The 11,895-nt window shown below is 30.3% G+C and overlaps 5 protein-coding genes across 7 annotated transcripts; 3 read left to right on the top strand and 2 right to left on the bottom strand.

Annotated features, from left to right (window-relative positions):
• Positions 1–6: 6 nt before the first annotated feature.
• On the top strand, positions 7–1,604 carry LOC122530850 (telomere length and silencing protein 1 homolog). The gene is made up of 7 exons (XM_043658204.1): positions 7–191; positions 276–388; positions 492–600; positions 673–818; positions 885–1,103; positions 1,177–1,310; positions 1,384–1,604. The coding sequence occupies exons 2-7, from the start codon at positions 276–278 to the stop codon at positions 1,548–1,550; spliced, it is 888 nt and encodes a 295-aa protein (XP_043514139.1). The 5' UTR covers positions 7–191; the 3' UTR covers positions 1,551–1,604.
• A 163-nt stretch (positions 1,605–1,767) lies between these two features.
• Positions 1,768–5,696, top strand: LOC122530839 (flotillin-1). 3 transcript variants are annotated; one of them, XM_043658175.1, is made up of 11 exons: positions 1,768–1,931; positions 2,228–2,303; positions 2,454–2,544; positions 2,632–2,775; positions 2,867–2,986; positions 3,231–3,239; positions 3,562–3,777; positions 3,902–4,089; positions 4,149–4,359; positions 4,446–4,610; positions 4,698–5,696. In XM_043658175.1, the coding sequence occupies exons 1-11, from the start codon at positions 1,880–1,882 to the stop codon at positions 4,713–4,715; spliced, it is 1,290 nt and encodes a 429-aa protein (XP_043514110.1). In that variant the 5' UTR covers positions 1,768–1,879; the 3' UTR covers positions 4,716–5,696. The 3 variants fall into 3 exon arrangements, with proteins under 3 accessions (XP_043514110.1, XP_043514111.1, XP_043514112.1); XM_043658177.1 differs by having other exon boundaries at positions 1,909–1,931; positions 2,228–2,307; XM_043658176.1 differs by lacking the exon at positions 3,231–3,239.
• Positions 5,697–5,756: 60 nt separating this feature from the next.
• Positions 5,757–7,249, top strand: LOC122530840 (ADP,ATP carrier protein 2-like). Its single transcript, XM_043658178.1, has 4 exons — positions 5,757–6,142; positions 6,207–6,465; positions 6,521–6,752; positions 6,827–7,249. Exons 1-4 carry the CDS (start codon positions 5,989–5,991, stop codon positions 7,109–7,111), a joined length of 930 nt encoding a protein of 309 aa, XP_043514113.1. The 5' UTR covers positions 5,757–5,988; the 3' UTR covers positions 7,112–7,249.
• Positions 7,250–7,561: 312 nt separating this feature from the next.
• Positions 7,562–8,726, bottom strand: LOC122530841 (uncharacterized protein CG1161). Its single transcript, XM_043658179.1, has 5 exons — positions 8,495–8,726; positions 8,306–8,424; positions 8,083–8,197; positions 7,880–8,020; positions 7,562–7,755 (listed from the first exon to the last, which is right to left on the bottom strand). Exons 1-5 carry the CDS (start codon positions 8,606–8,608, stop codon positions 7,606–7,608), a joined length of 639 nt encoding a protein of 212 aa, XP_043514114.1. The 5' UTR covers positions 8,609–8,726; the 3' UTR covers positions 7,562–7,605.
• A 230-nt stretch (positions 8,727–8,956) lies between these two features.
• LOC122530870 (syntaxin-12) lies at positions 8,957–11,448 on the bottom strand. Its single transcript, XM_043658238.1, has 5 exons — positions 10,697–11,448; positions 10,561–10,630; positions 10,303–10,477; positions 10,015–10,227; positions 8,957–9,945 (listed from the first exon to the last, which is right to left on the bottom strand). Exons 1-5 carry the CDS (start codon positions 10,803–10,805, stop codon positions 9,697–9,699), a joined length of 816 nt encoding a protein of 271 aa, XP_043514173.1. The 5' UTR covers positions 10,806–11,448; the 3' UTR covers positions 8,957–9,696.
• Positions 11,449–11,895: the final 447 nt, after the last annotated feature.

The following is an 11,895-nucleotide window of genomic DNA, read 5'->3' as shown; positions in this document are numbered from 1 at the left end:
TGAAATACAGATGTTAACGGGATGTACACAACGCTGCAGCTTATATTTTATAAATTATACAAAACTTTATAACGTGTGTTATTTCCCTGTATTTGTTAACTTGTAACTTTTTTCATCTTTGTTTGAATTCAGTTACTGTTTATTTACAAAAAAGTTGATTTTATTTGTAGTAAAAATTGTGTATATACAACGTAAGACACAAGTTACAAAATGACATATGCAAATAAAGTGTAAAATAGTATATATCTCTTGTTTAATTATTTGTTTCAAAATAGATGACCAGCACGGAAGAAAAGAAAATAGAATTTAAAAAGAAATCGAAAAAACCAATAAGAAAACGGCAGGTTTCATCAGATGAGGATGACAACGAAAATGAAGAGTCTGTCAGGTAAATTACAAATTCAAATATAAATATAAAATGATTATGCAGTTTAATAATAAAACAGTTATCATTTAGAAATTATTGATTATATATAGAAATATTTATTTAGGGAAAAAGTTGAAGAGATGAAAGTTATACAAAAACTTCGTGAACGACCAAAAGGTATAAATGTTGTTGGACTAGCTCTTGGAGAAAATGTAACACCTGATGTAATGACGGTGAGCAATGATACTACAATTAATAAGTAAGGTATAGCTATCAATTTCTTTTTTAAAAGATTTTCTTTTCAGTCAGATCCTTTTAACGTAAAAACTGGAGGGATGGTAAACATGACTGCGTTAAAGAACACCAAATTAAAGCAAAATGATGCGTATGAAACTGGTATTGGCACACAATTTAACGCAGAAACTAACAAGCGAGATGAAGATGAAGAGATGTAATTACACTTATGAGATTGATGTAATTCATTAAATATTTAATTAATGGTTTCTTATTTCTTTAGGGTGAAATACATTGAAGAAGAATTATCAAAAAGAAAAAGTAAAACTGAAGGCACAACTGAGAATGGGCAAAATAATGACAAAGGATCTTATTGTTCGCCAGAAGAAGCAGCTTTGCAGGCAGTGCCTGAGCATTTAAGACAAAGCTCTGCACACAGAAGTGAAGAGATGCTTTCAAATCAAATGTTATCTGGTATTCCAGAAGTGGATCTTGGAATAGAGTACGCTATTTTATAGGATTATACTTGATTTTCTTTTATAATAAAAATAGCATATAAAAAGATTTTTTTTCAGAGCGAAGATTCGTAATATTGAAGCTACAGAGGAAGCTAAATTAAAATTGCTTTGGGACAGACACAGAAAAAAGGACGGTCCTTCGCAATTTGTACCAACAAATATGGCTGTGAATTTTGTGCAACACAATAGATGTACATTATTTATATCTTATAATATATCAAAATCAAATCTTATAACATAAATGATGTTTTATTTTTTTTTCAGTTAATATAGAAGATACAGATTTCCAAAAATCAAAACAAGACTCTGACGACAAAAAGAAAGTAATAGCACCAAGAGATGATTACAAAGGAAAAAGAAAAGACAACGGAGAAAAAGCAACTGATGACTATCATTATGAAAGATTCAAAAAACAGTTCAGACGATTTTGAAACTACTTATAACAGAAATAAAAAGTTATAATGAAGTTTATTATTTATATTGAATATTATGTTTATGTATAATGTATAAAATAAATTTTAGTTTATATTGTAAAATTATTAATAAAAATACCTTGAAGTACAAGATCAAACTTTATTAGATATAAAAAACTTAATAGCACGAATTTGCCTATGAAGAGTATTGTAAACTCGGCATAAGCTCCGATACGATCTTGCAGAATGACGACATCGTAGCGACGTCAATTGAGTGTGAGGGGATTACACGGAAATTCGATCCCTTTAAACTTTCCGTAACCATTGTTTTTCTGCACACTGCGACTATGAGTTGTGGATTTGTTACTTGCGGGCCAAACGAGGCCCTCGTAGTGTCAGGTAGTTATATTGACTGATCTCTATTGCAAATTGCTTGGTTTCTGAACGTTGAATTAAGCCGACATGGAGTACCTTGTTAATTAATTGAGTTAAAAAATTTAGTTCGCAATAAAGTAGAAAAATTAATTAAACGGCATATCATTAATTATTTTCTTTTTTTTATTAATTTTGCGTGTTTAATTCTAAGTCACATTACTTTACGATTTATATTGTACATCTAGCTTTTAAACAATACCAATATGAAATCATATGATACATTGATATTTATTTCCACTGATTTACGCTTCATTTTCAAGGATGTTGCTACAGCAAACCTCTATTAGTACCTGGTGGTCGGGTATTTGTTTGGCCTATTGTCCAACAAGTACAAAAGTAAGTAAGTTGTTATATGTAAAGTTAAAAGTAAAATTATGTGTAATTGTATTTTTGTTTTTTGTATACAAAAAAAATGATAGTAATAGTTTCATTATATATGAATATATAAGTAATAGTTTCATTATAAATGAATCTTACATTTTTCAGAATTTCATTGAATACTATGACTTTACAAGTAGAAAGTCCAACAGTGTATACATGTCAAGGTGTACCAATATCTGTAACAGGAATTGCACAGGTAACAAAAGATATTAGTTTAAAATATAATTAAGGTATTCGTATATAAATAAATAATTTATTTATTATATATTTACATATACCAAAGGTTAAAATACAGGGCCAAAATGAGGAAATGTTATCTACAGCATGTGAACAGTTTCTTGGTAAAACTGAAGAAGAAATTCATAATATTGCACTTGTAACGCTAGAAGGACATCAACGCGCAATAATGGGAAGCATGACTGTAGAGGTATAATAAATAACATTTCATTGAATTGCTGTTGTTAAATTATTAAATAAAAGTAAATGTTAATTTAATTTAATTCACTTCTGTGATATAGGAAATATATAAGGATCGTAAAAAATTCAGCAAAGAAGTCTTTGAAGTAGCAAGCAGTGATTTAGTCAATATGGGCATTACTGTTGTGTCCTATACTTTAAAAGATATTCGAGATGAAGAGGTAAGTTAATTCTTTTTTTCCCTATTAAGTAACATTTGACCGTTAATGCCGAACTCAGGAAAAATTTTTATACAAAAAGTACAAAATTAAAAATTCTAATATAGCTATGTATAAAGTTTTTTTCGATATGAAAAGTCCCCCTTTAAGTGGTTATATGATATTTATAAGTAATTTTTTTACTAATATGAGTCGTCCAATTCTTGTACATTGTAAATTGAATACGTTTTTGTTTTGCTACTTGCAGGGGGCAAAGGTACGTTCAAATTTTGTTTTATCACTACATATAATGCTACTGCACTGCTGTTCAAACAATATTAGTACAGATCGTTAATATTTGAATAAAAAGGAACTAGAGCATATCTCAAGTGTTTGCTTCAATGGTAGCACAAATATTCTATACACATTTGCAAATTTCTGTTTTAAATATGTGTGATATTCTTATATTGTATGCTGCCTTTATGTAATTCAGGTTGAATTCAAAATAATTACTAAAATGAATGTTATTACATAAAATTTATAATGAAAATGCAATATTATTGATTATGTTATATTAAATATTCATCTATCATTTATAGGGATACCTGAAAGCTCTTGGTATGGCACGAACAGCTGAAGTGAAACGTGATGCAAGAATCGGTGAGGCAGAAGCTCGTCGAGATGCTCAAATTCGCGAAGCCATTGCTGAAGAACAGAGAATGGCTGCCCGTTTTCTTAATGATACCGAAATTGCTAAAGCACAACGCGATTTCGAATTGAAGAAAGCTGCATATGACGTCGAAGTGCAAACGAAAGTAAGTCTCTTTATCTTTATTATTATTCAAATTGATAGCACATTGATTTATGTCTTATTTGAAAATTATTGTTATCTTGTTGATTTTTTGTTTGCTATTGTCTTATTGATTTATGTCTTATTAGAAAGCAGAAGCCGAGATGGCATTTGAATTGCAAGCTGCAAAAACTAAACAAAGAATTATGGAAGAACAGATGCAAATAAAAGTTGTTGAACGTGGACAAGAAATTGCGGTACAAGAACAAGAAATGATGAGACGTGAACGTGAGTTGGACGCAACTGTACGACGTCCAGCTGATGCAGAAAAATATAGGTAAATTGAAATGTTAAAAAATTGACAAGCAAGTATTGACAAATATTATCTATCTACAGATTAGAAAAAATGGCTGAAGCTAATAAATTGCGCTTAGTAATGGAAGCTGAAGCCGAAGCAGAAGCCATCAAAATTCGTGGGGAAGCAGAAGCCTTTGCCATTGAAGCAAAAGCTAAAGCGGAAGCAGAACAAATGGCAAAAAAAGCTGCTGCATGGAACGAATATAAGAGTGCTGCTATGATAGATATGATGTTAGATACTCTTCCAAAGGTAACTAAACAAAAATTTATATCCTAATTTTAACGATTTTTGTCAACTGAATAATATAAACATCTTTTGCACCTTGAATTTCACAGGTTGCAGCTGAAGTTGCAGCACCTTTATCACAAGCCAAAAAGATAACAATGGTTTCTAGTGGAAATGGAACTATTGGTGCAGAAAAACTGACTGAAGAAGTGTTTAATATAGTGACGCGCGTACCAGAATTGGTTAAAAATTTGACAGGCGTAGATATTGCAAAGGTATGTCTAATTATAGAAAATAATATTTTAAATTATTAAATTATTTTTGATTGATCGAGTGATGAACATAATTATAATTTTTTTCAGTCTGTTCATGCGGCTTAATCAAATGGTACAAGAGTTTTAAATATTTCCTGACCACATTCATACTCGTACTAAGTATAAAGTCTTTGATATACACATTTATTTTAATATGCTGTTGCATATTAGAGACAACTCATAAGTTTTGACTTTAATGATATTTTGTTAAATAAAATGTTCAGTACTTTCACTGCCAATTAATTGAGGATAACAAATCACTTTCAATTAGTGCCAATTTTGAACAGATATTTTAAAAAGAAATATTCAAATTGGTATACATTTTCGAAAATAGATTATATATTGGAAAAATGTTCGCACAACATTCGCATCTCATCACTTGAAAGGTGTGCAATAGATAGCAATGAATGCCTAAGTTACACAGGCAGTGAATGTGTGTTTTATTTAATGGGTATTGAATACTCATTATAGTACAATATTTTTATTTGTATTAGATGAAATAAGTTGAAGTTATACCAAATTTTTATGTTTATTATATTTTTAATTAGTTTTTTATGCACTTAGGAGAAAAGAGAAACAAATGCAAATATATCTTTTTGAATTTCATATTGACCAAAGATGGTCCAGTTTTGTCCATACATATATAACTTTGCCACTATGTGCCGGAACATTCCTTTAAATATGCTATGTGTACCTTTCAATAGTATTAATATAATTAATGAATATAAGAATTTTAGAACTGAAAGTGCTAATATTTAACGCTTGTTCGATGTGGTTTGATGTTAAGTAATTATGTAAGTAACACTCCTTAAACTTTATTTAGTTATACTTTATCTTCTTTTAAAAATGCATTAATATATTTTGCGTCAATTTAGCTAGAATTTACTGTGATCTAAAACTCTTTGTACGAATAAAAAATGATATAGTCATAGTTCTTGAGACGTGTTTGAGAGCTTTGATGACAAAATTTGTATGACCAATTGAACGCCTTAAATTAATGAAAAGAAGATTCAATTTTATGTAAAGCGATTAAACGTTAAAATCAAATTTCCTGTATATTGATTTACCCATCCCGACGTCATAAATTAAAAACAAAAATAAAAAACAATAGAAGTTACAAACTAATCCGTTATAAAAAAAGCTCGTGTCGTTAACGTGGATTAACATTTATTGATTTGCAGTTTCCATACGTTGAAAAAATGTTTTATGTAAAAATAAAGTTACAAAGGCAATTGATCCATAAAATTGTGTTAATGTTATGATTACTAATTTGAATCGATTTTATCACTGTAAAATCAAATCTATTTCTGATATATACATGTGTTAAAAAATTTGTAGTATGGACACATATAAATCATTTTTAATAGATTTTTTAGCTGGTGGGATATCTGCAGCCGTATCAAAAACGGCAGTTGCACCATTAGAAAGAGTAAAGTTATTACTCCAAGTTCAACATACTTCAAAACAAATAAGACCAGAAGATCGGTATAAGGGTATGTACAATTTTAATGTATAAATTAAAATAATATTTCCATATTGTAGCATGATTTTTATTAGGCATGATCGATGCATTTATACGCATACCGAAAGAAACTGGTTTTCGTAGTTTTTGGAGAGGGAATTTAGCTAATGTAATTCGATATTTCCCAACTCAAGCTTTAAATTTCGCATTTAAAGACAAATTCAAAACTATATTCTTGGAAGGTGTTCCAAAAGATGCGTTTTTGAAACAGTTTGCTGGAAACTTAGCTTCTGGTGGAGCTGCTGGAGCCACATCTCTTTTATTTGTGTATCCACTTGATTTTGCTCGTACAAGGTAATATACTAGGCTTCCATAGCCTTAAATAATACAATAATAATGTACTTTGCAGATTAGCTGCAGATATTGGAAAGGGAGATAAAAGAGAATTTAAAGGTCTAGCTGATTGTATAGTAAAAATTTTTAAGACAGATGGCTTTATTGGTTTGTATCGAGGTTTTAATGTGAGCGTTCAAGGAATTATTATTTATAGAGCTGCATATTTCGGTTTTTACGATACCACAAAAAACATGCTTCCTGATCCAAAAAGCATTCCTTTGCACGTTACCTTTTTAATTGCTCAAGTATATTATTATTTAGTATTTTATTATTTTTAAATTTCTCAGACTTCTATGACTTTTACACGTATCATTCACAGATAGTGACAACAATGGCAGGTGTCATATCATATCCTTTTGATACAGTTAGAAGACGTATGATGATGCAATCAGGACTTAGTAAATCAGAAATCATGTATAAAAATTCATTAGATTGTTGGATCAAAACAGCTAAGACTGAAGGTATTGGAGCCTTCTTTAAGGGTTCATTATCAAATATTCTCAGAGGTACTGGTGGAGCATTAGTTTTAACACTATATGATACAATTAAAGACTTCTTTGAAGATACATTGCGTGGTAATGACTTATCTAAAGTGTCCAAATGATATCACATTCAAATGTTAAATGATCGTAAATTAATAACAAACAAAATTGTATTGATTTCCTATAAATTGAGCTATGAAAGATAATAATCATTATTCCATATACTGAAATTATTTATTTATACAACAGTTCATAAATATCAGGCTGTATAAATAATAATTAATAGTAATAATTCAATTTATTTTTAAATAAATATTTCATAGAAATATATACACTTACCTATACAAATAACATATTTCAATACGTTATTGTTTGATACATTACTCAAAAAATTTAGTTATTAACTATATAGTTGATGCAATCCATGACCAGATTTGCTAGCATTTACAAATAGCTCAATTATTTATTTTTTATCATTTCATATTAGTATTTTACCATATTTATATGTAAAATAATCTGAAAAAATTATATATAGAATTGTAAATGCCATCAAATAAATGTCACAGCCTTTGTATTGTTATTTATTATATTTAATTCTTTCTATAAACTATACACTTCAGTTAAGCATGGTATGCCGATCATAAATATTACGCCTCTGCTCACGAACTTGACGTTTCCATTTATCTTGTTGATGACCAACACGATTTAGAACATTACCTCTTTCACCCATAGCATGAAATGTTCCAGGAGCTGTTGAAGAATCATCCTATAAAAAAAAAAAAAAAAAAAAATGATTTAAATAATATATTTCAAATTAAATACTTAATATTTTAATTTTCAAAAGATGTTTTCAATGTCTGATATCTTAGTCTTCAGATGTATTAACTTACATCTTCATTATTATGTTCATGATAGCCAATATTTGTTGAAGCTTTATGAATTCTTTTATTCAATAATGGATCCAAACAAATCAGGAATAACATATAAATTACTAACAGTGATATAACCCAAATAACAAGTATCACTACTATCTGAAAAAGCAAATTATTCCATAAATTTTTTACTTTAAATAAGAGAGTAAAAAGAGACTTACTTTAATAATGGTAGTGTTCCTATTTTCATATTTGCAATCACATCGTGAACAAAAAATTTCCTCTTTACCTTTCAACTGATCTCCCACTTTTGATAAGACAACATTTTCACATTTACTGCGGATTAAAATTTACATGAAGTTACATACATATAATGCTAATACCATACACGTATTACAGATGAGAGATTACATATTTCTTAATTAGGTATTAGAATTTGATTACCATTCGGATGGTGGAACATTTATGATATACGTTTTTCGTTCTGACGATGATTGCGTTGTATTTATAACGGAGAGAAGGCTAGGACAAATGCACTTGCATCGTTTGTCATCGTATTGCGCCTGCAATGGATCATGGAGATTATGTATTATAGTAAATGGATTTTGTTATTTTCTAAATTGATACCCTAACCTCAGATCCTGACAGACATATTAATACAATCACAGTTGCAGCGAAAATGTGCTTCAACATTATATTCTTAAAATTTTCGTTGAATATGTGTTTTTCTTTATTATTTCGATACATTTAACTCGCGAGCCAAACGTATTTTCAAACAGAATAATTAATACATCGCGCGAACAGAAGTGTAAACTATCAACCGACACGCAGTAAGCGATGAAGACTGACAAGTGAGATGGTATGAACTTTATATACAATCGATAGATCGCATCGATATAAAACAATATGGCGCGTTTTAATTACAATATTAAATATGTAAACTTGTAAACATATATTTAATTGTAGAAATAACAGATTGAAAATTTGAATAAACTATATATTACTTTTACTATTGCTAATCAGACATAATAAAAAACAAAAATTTCTCTTAAAATAATTTAGTAATTGTTCAATTTCGAAATAATAAAACATTTCTTTTCAAATTTGATATATATGTATATATATATAATTCATTTTACATGAGTTATTACATTTTGGCTAAAATAAATCAACATTTTTAAATATAATACATTAGCTTACAATGATTTCTCATTCACGTACTCTGCTGTTTCATAATGACCGTAGCAATACTTTTATCTTAATGTTTACAGATAAGAATAATTTTTCGTGGGACGTTCGAAACTTATACACTATACAATGATTATATCAATTCATTCACTCTGTATTGATTCATACAATTCACGCAGGATTTAGTTCTTGAAATGCACAATGTCATTTAAAATGAATCGTTAATATTCACATATTATGCTCCCTAAAATTATGTGAGATTATTAATCACGACTATATCATGAATGGATATATTCATATACTTTTTTTATACGCATGTATATACGCACTAATATTACACAATGAATAATGAAACGTACAAATGGACTGGGCAGTCTTAGACTGGCCGTTGCACATCTTACTCGTAAAATAGATCTTGCACCATTTATTATCACAATTATAAGAATGTTATTAATAAGATTATAGTACGATGCAAGTTCATCTTCCATTACGTTCGTTTCCATTGATAGTACTAATTTCTCTTCGTATTCGTAAAGCGATTTTAAACCAAATCAAAAGTTTTTCAAAAAATACACCATATACAACATGGTACCTTGTAATTAAGATGCAGCTACGTCTTTTCTCATCACTTCGTATTATTGAATATTTTAAGACCTTTGCCAAGCAATGATTCCAATTAATATAGACAACACGACCGCTCCGATAAGAGCAAGTACGCATTTTTTCTTGCGCAATTTATTTTGATACATGCTTGCTTGTCTTACGTGAGAAGTAGCTTCATTGACAGATACTTCTGTTCTTTCAACAGAAGCCTCTATAGAATCAATAACTTCTCCTTGATCATATACCAAAGCACCAAGATCTTTGAAAATTTGATTGATATCGCTAATATTGCTCTGTAAATATAATCATCGTAAAACGACTTGAAAAGTTGAAATATATCATTAAAGTAAAAAGATGTGTACCTCCAGTTGTCTTATACTTGCTTCCTGTTCTTCCAACATTCGCAAGTTTTGTTCTTCTTTCAACTGCTGTTGCTGCATTTGTTTCTGAGTTCTGCTGTCTTGTAACTCTATCAACGTCTCTTGCTTTTTTTCGCCAAATGGTGTAATACCTGCATTCGCTTTAGCTTTTCTAACCATTTCCTTCTCTTTGGAAGCTGCAAGCCTTTGTACTGCCTACGAAATTAAGTTTATATATGTAAATGAATGTGCTAGATCACATATATATACAGGACATTTTTATAAACATACTTGAAAAGAATTTAATGCACTTGTAAATTCATCTTGTAAACGTTCTCTCTGCATTTTACGCTGTCTTTGTTCGCCAGGACTGGTAGATCCTGAATTATTAGCCAATATAGCCAAATCTCGAAGATGTACACTAGTGTCTTTTGCCAACTGTTGTGTATAATGTTGTATCTGGTGCCTAAAAATTGTATAAAACATATAATCAGGGAAGAGAATGTACACAGAATATAATTGATCCAAATCTTGTTTATAACGTCTTACAGCTGATTTCGCAGTTCTTGAGAATCTGAAGAGCTGCCCAATTGATTGACCATCTTTTGCATAGAAGACACTGTCAAACATAAACCAAGAATGATTATTGAATATATCTTCTAACTAACGTAATCCGCGTACCTACCATTTTGGGATATCTTTAAAATTGATGTGCCGATGGTCTGCGACAATCTGCCAAAATCTTGTTCTCTCGTTGGTCCACCATTGTGGTACGATGAAAATCCGATATCCATGTTGCTTTTATGTTATTCAAACAAGATCGGAAATATATAAAGTACAATCTATGTGCTCTACTTGCTACGCGTGACAGTAACCTCCTTAGAGGTTATACTCTCATTGACTCATCACTTGCAATAAAGAATCACTTTCGTAATTTCTCGTACGTACACTGGATTCGTTTGCATATGATAACGGTAACGTAATAAAAAGAAAAAAAGAAAAGATCGCGACTGATCGTTTTCCCGTCTGCGGTTTCTCGATGCGTAGTTCACAAAAACGTCGAGTTTTGCGAGAAATCACGGAACGAAACGAAAAACGCAATGACAGTTGAAATGTCAAAGGAGTAAAACGTTATCAGTCTATCCTTGTTCCACGGCTGTCAACAAAATGACTAGCACTGGCAGAAGGATGGGTTCGTGAGGTGACTCACACGGTTCACGGATCGAACAAATTAACGATTTCTCCGTGCAATAGACCAGGCACGCGTCGATCCCTTTTTTTTTGTTGTCGCTCGAAATAAACCAAGTTCACTACGCGAAGCTCTAGAACTTCGTAAATCGATAACGCCTAAAGCAAGTCTGAATGAATATAGCCATCACCGTCTGTCGCACGGTGTATACGTAGTCCCGTACACGAATCGTGTCGAGATAAATAAATGCCGCTCCCGATCGAAAGAAACGAGGCCATTACGCATGTGAAACCATCTTCGTCTTGGCACTTGTCGAGAAATTGGCAGATTATATTCTCAATTTTCGCAAAGAAAGAAAAAAAGAAAAAATGAAGCACGCATGCATTTAATTGTTAAATACCACGCAATAAATACCATATATAAAGAATACTTCGTTGTTTTTTTCAATCTTTTCGTAAATCGAATGAGTAACTTTTTTTTCCATTAATTAAAATTACGTTCATGAATAATGCGAGAATATGTTAAGAATGTATTTATAGAGCGTGTTGCTACATACTAGGATGATTACCATGAAATAGTAAAAGATCAATTTTTTTGTTAAATTCCAATGTAATAAAATATGTTCAACGTGTATCTATTATACTTGTTCATAGAGGATAATACCAAATAGAAAATAATTGTACGTAAGTAAGACA

This window comes from Frieseomelitta varia, unplaced genomic scaffold (assembly GCF_011392965.1).
Source record: "Frieseomelitta varia isolate USP_RPSP 00005682 unplaced genomic scaffold, Fvar_1.2 scaffold_358, whole genome shotgun sequence".
In the NCBI taxonomy this organism is placed as follows: domain Eukaryota; kingdom Metazoa; phylum Arthropoda; class Insecta; order Hymenoptera; family Apidae; genus Frieseomelitta; species Frieseomelitta varia.
Note: the sequence above shows the minus strand (reverse complement) of the source record. Positions and strands in the feature narration are given on the sequence as shown.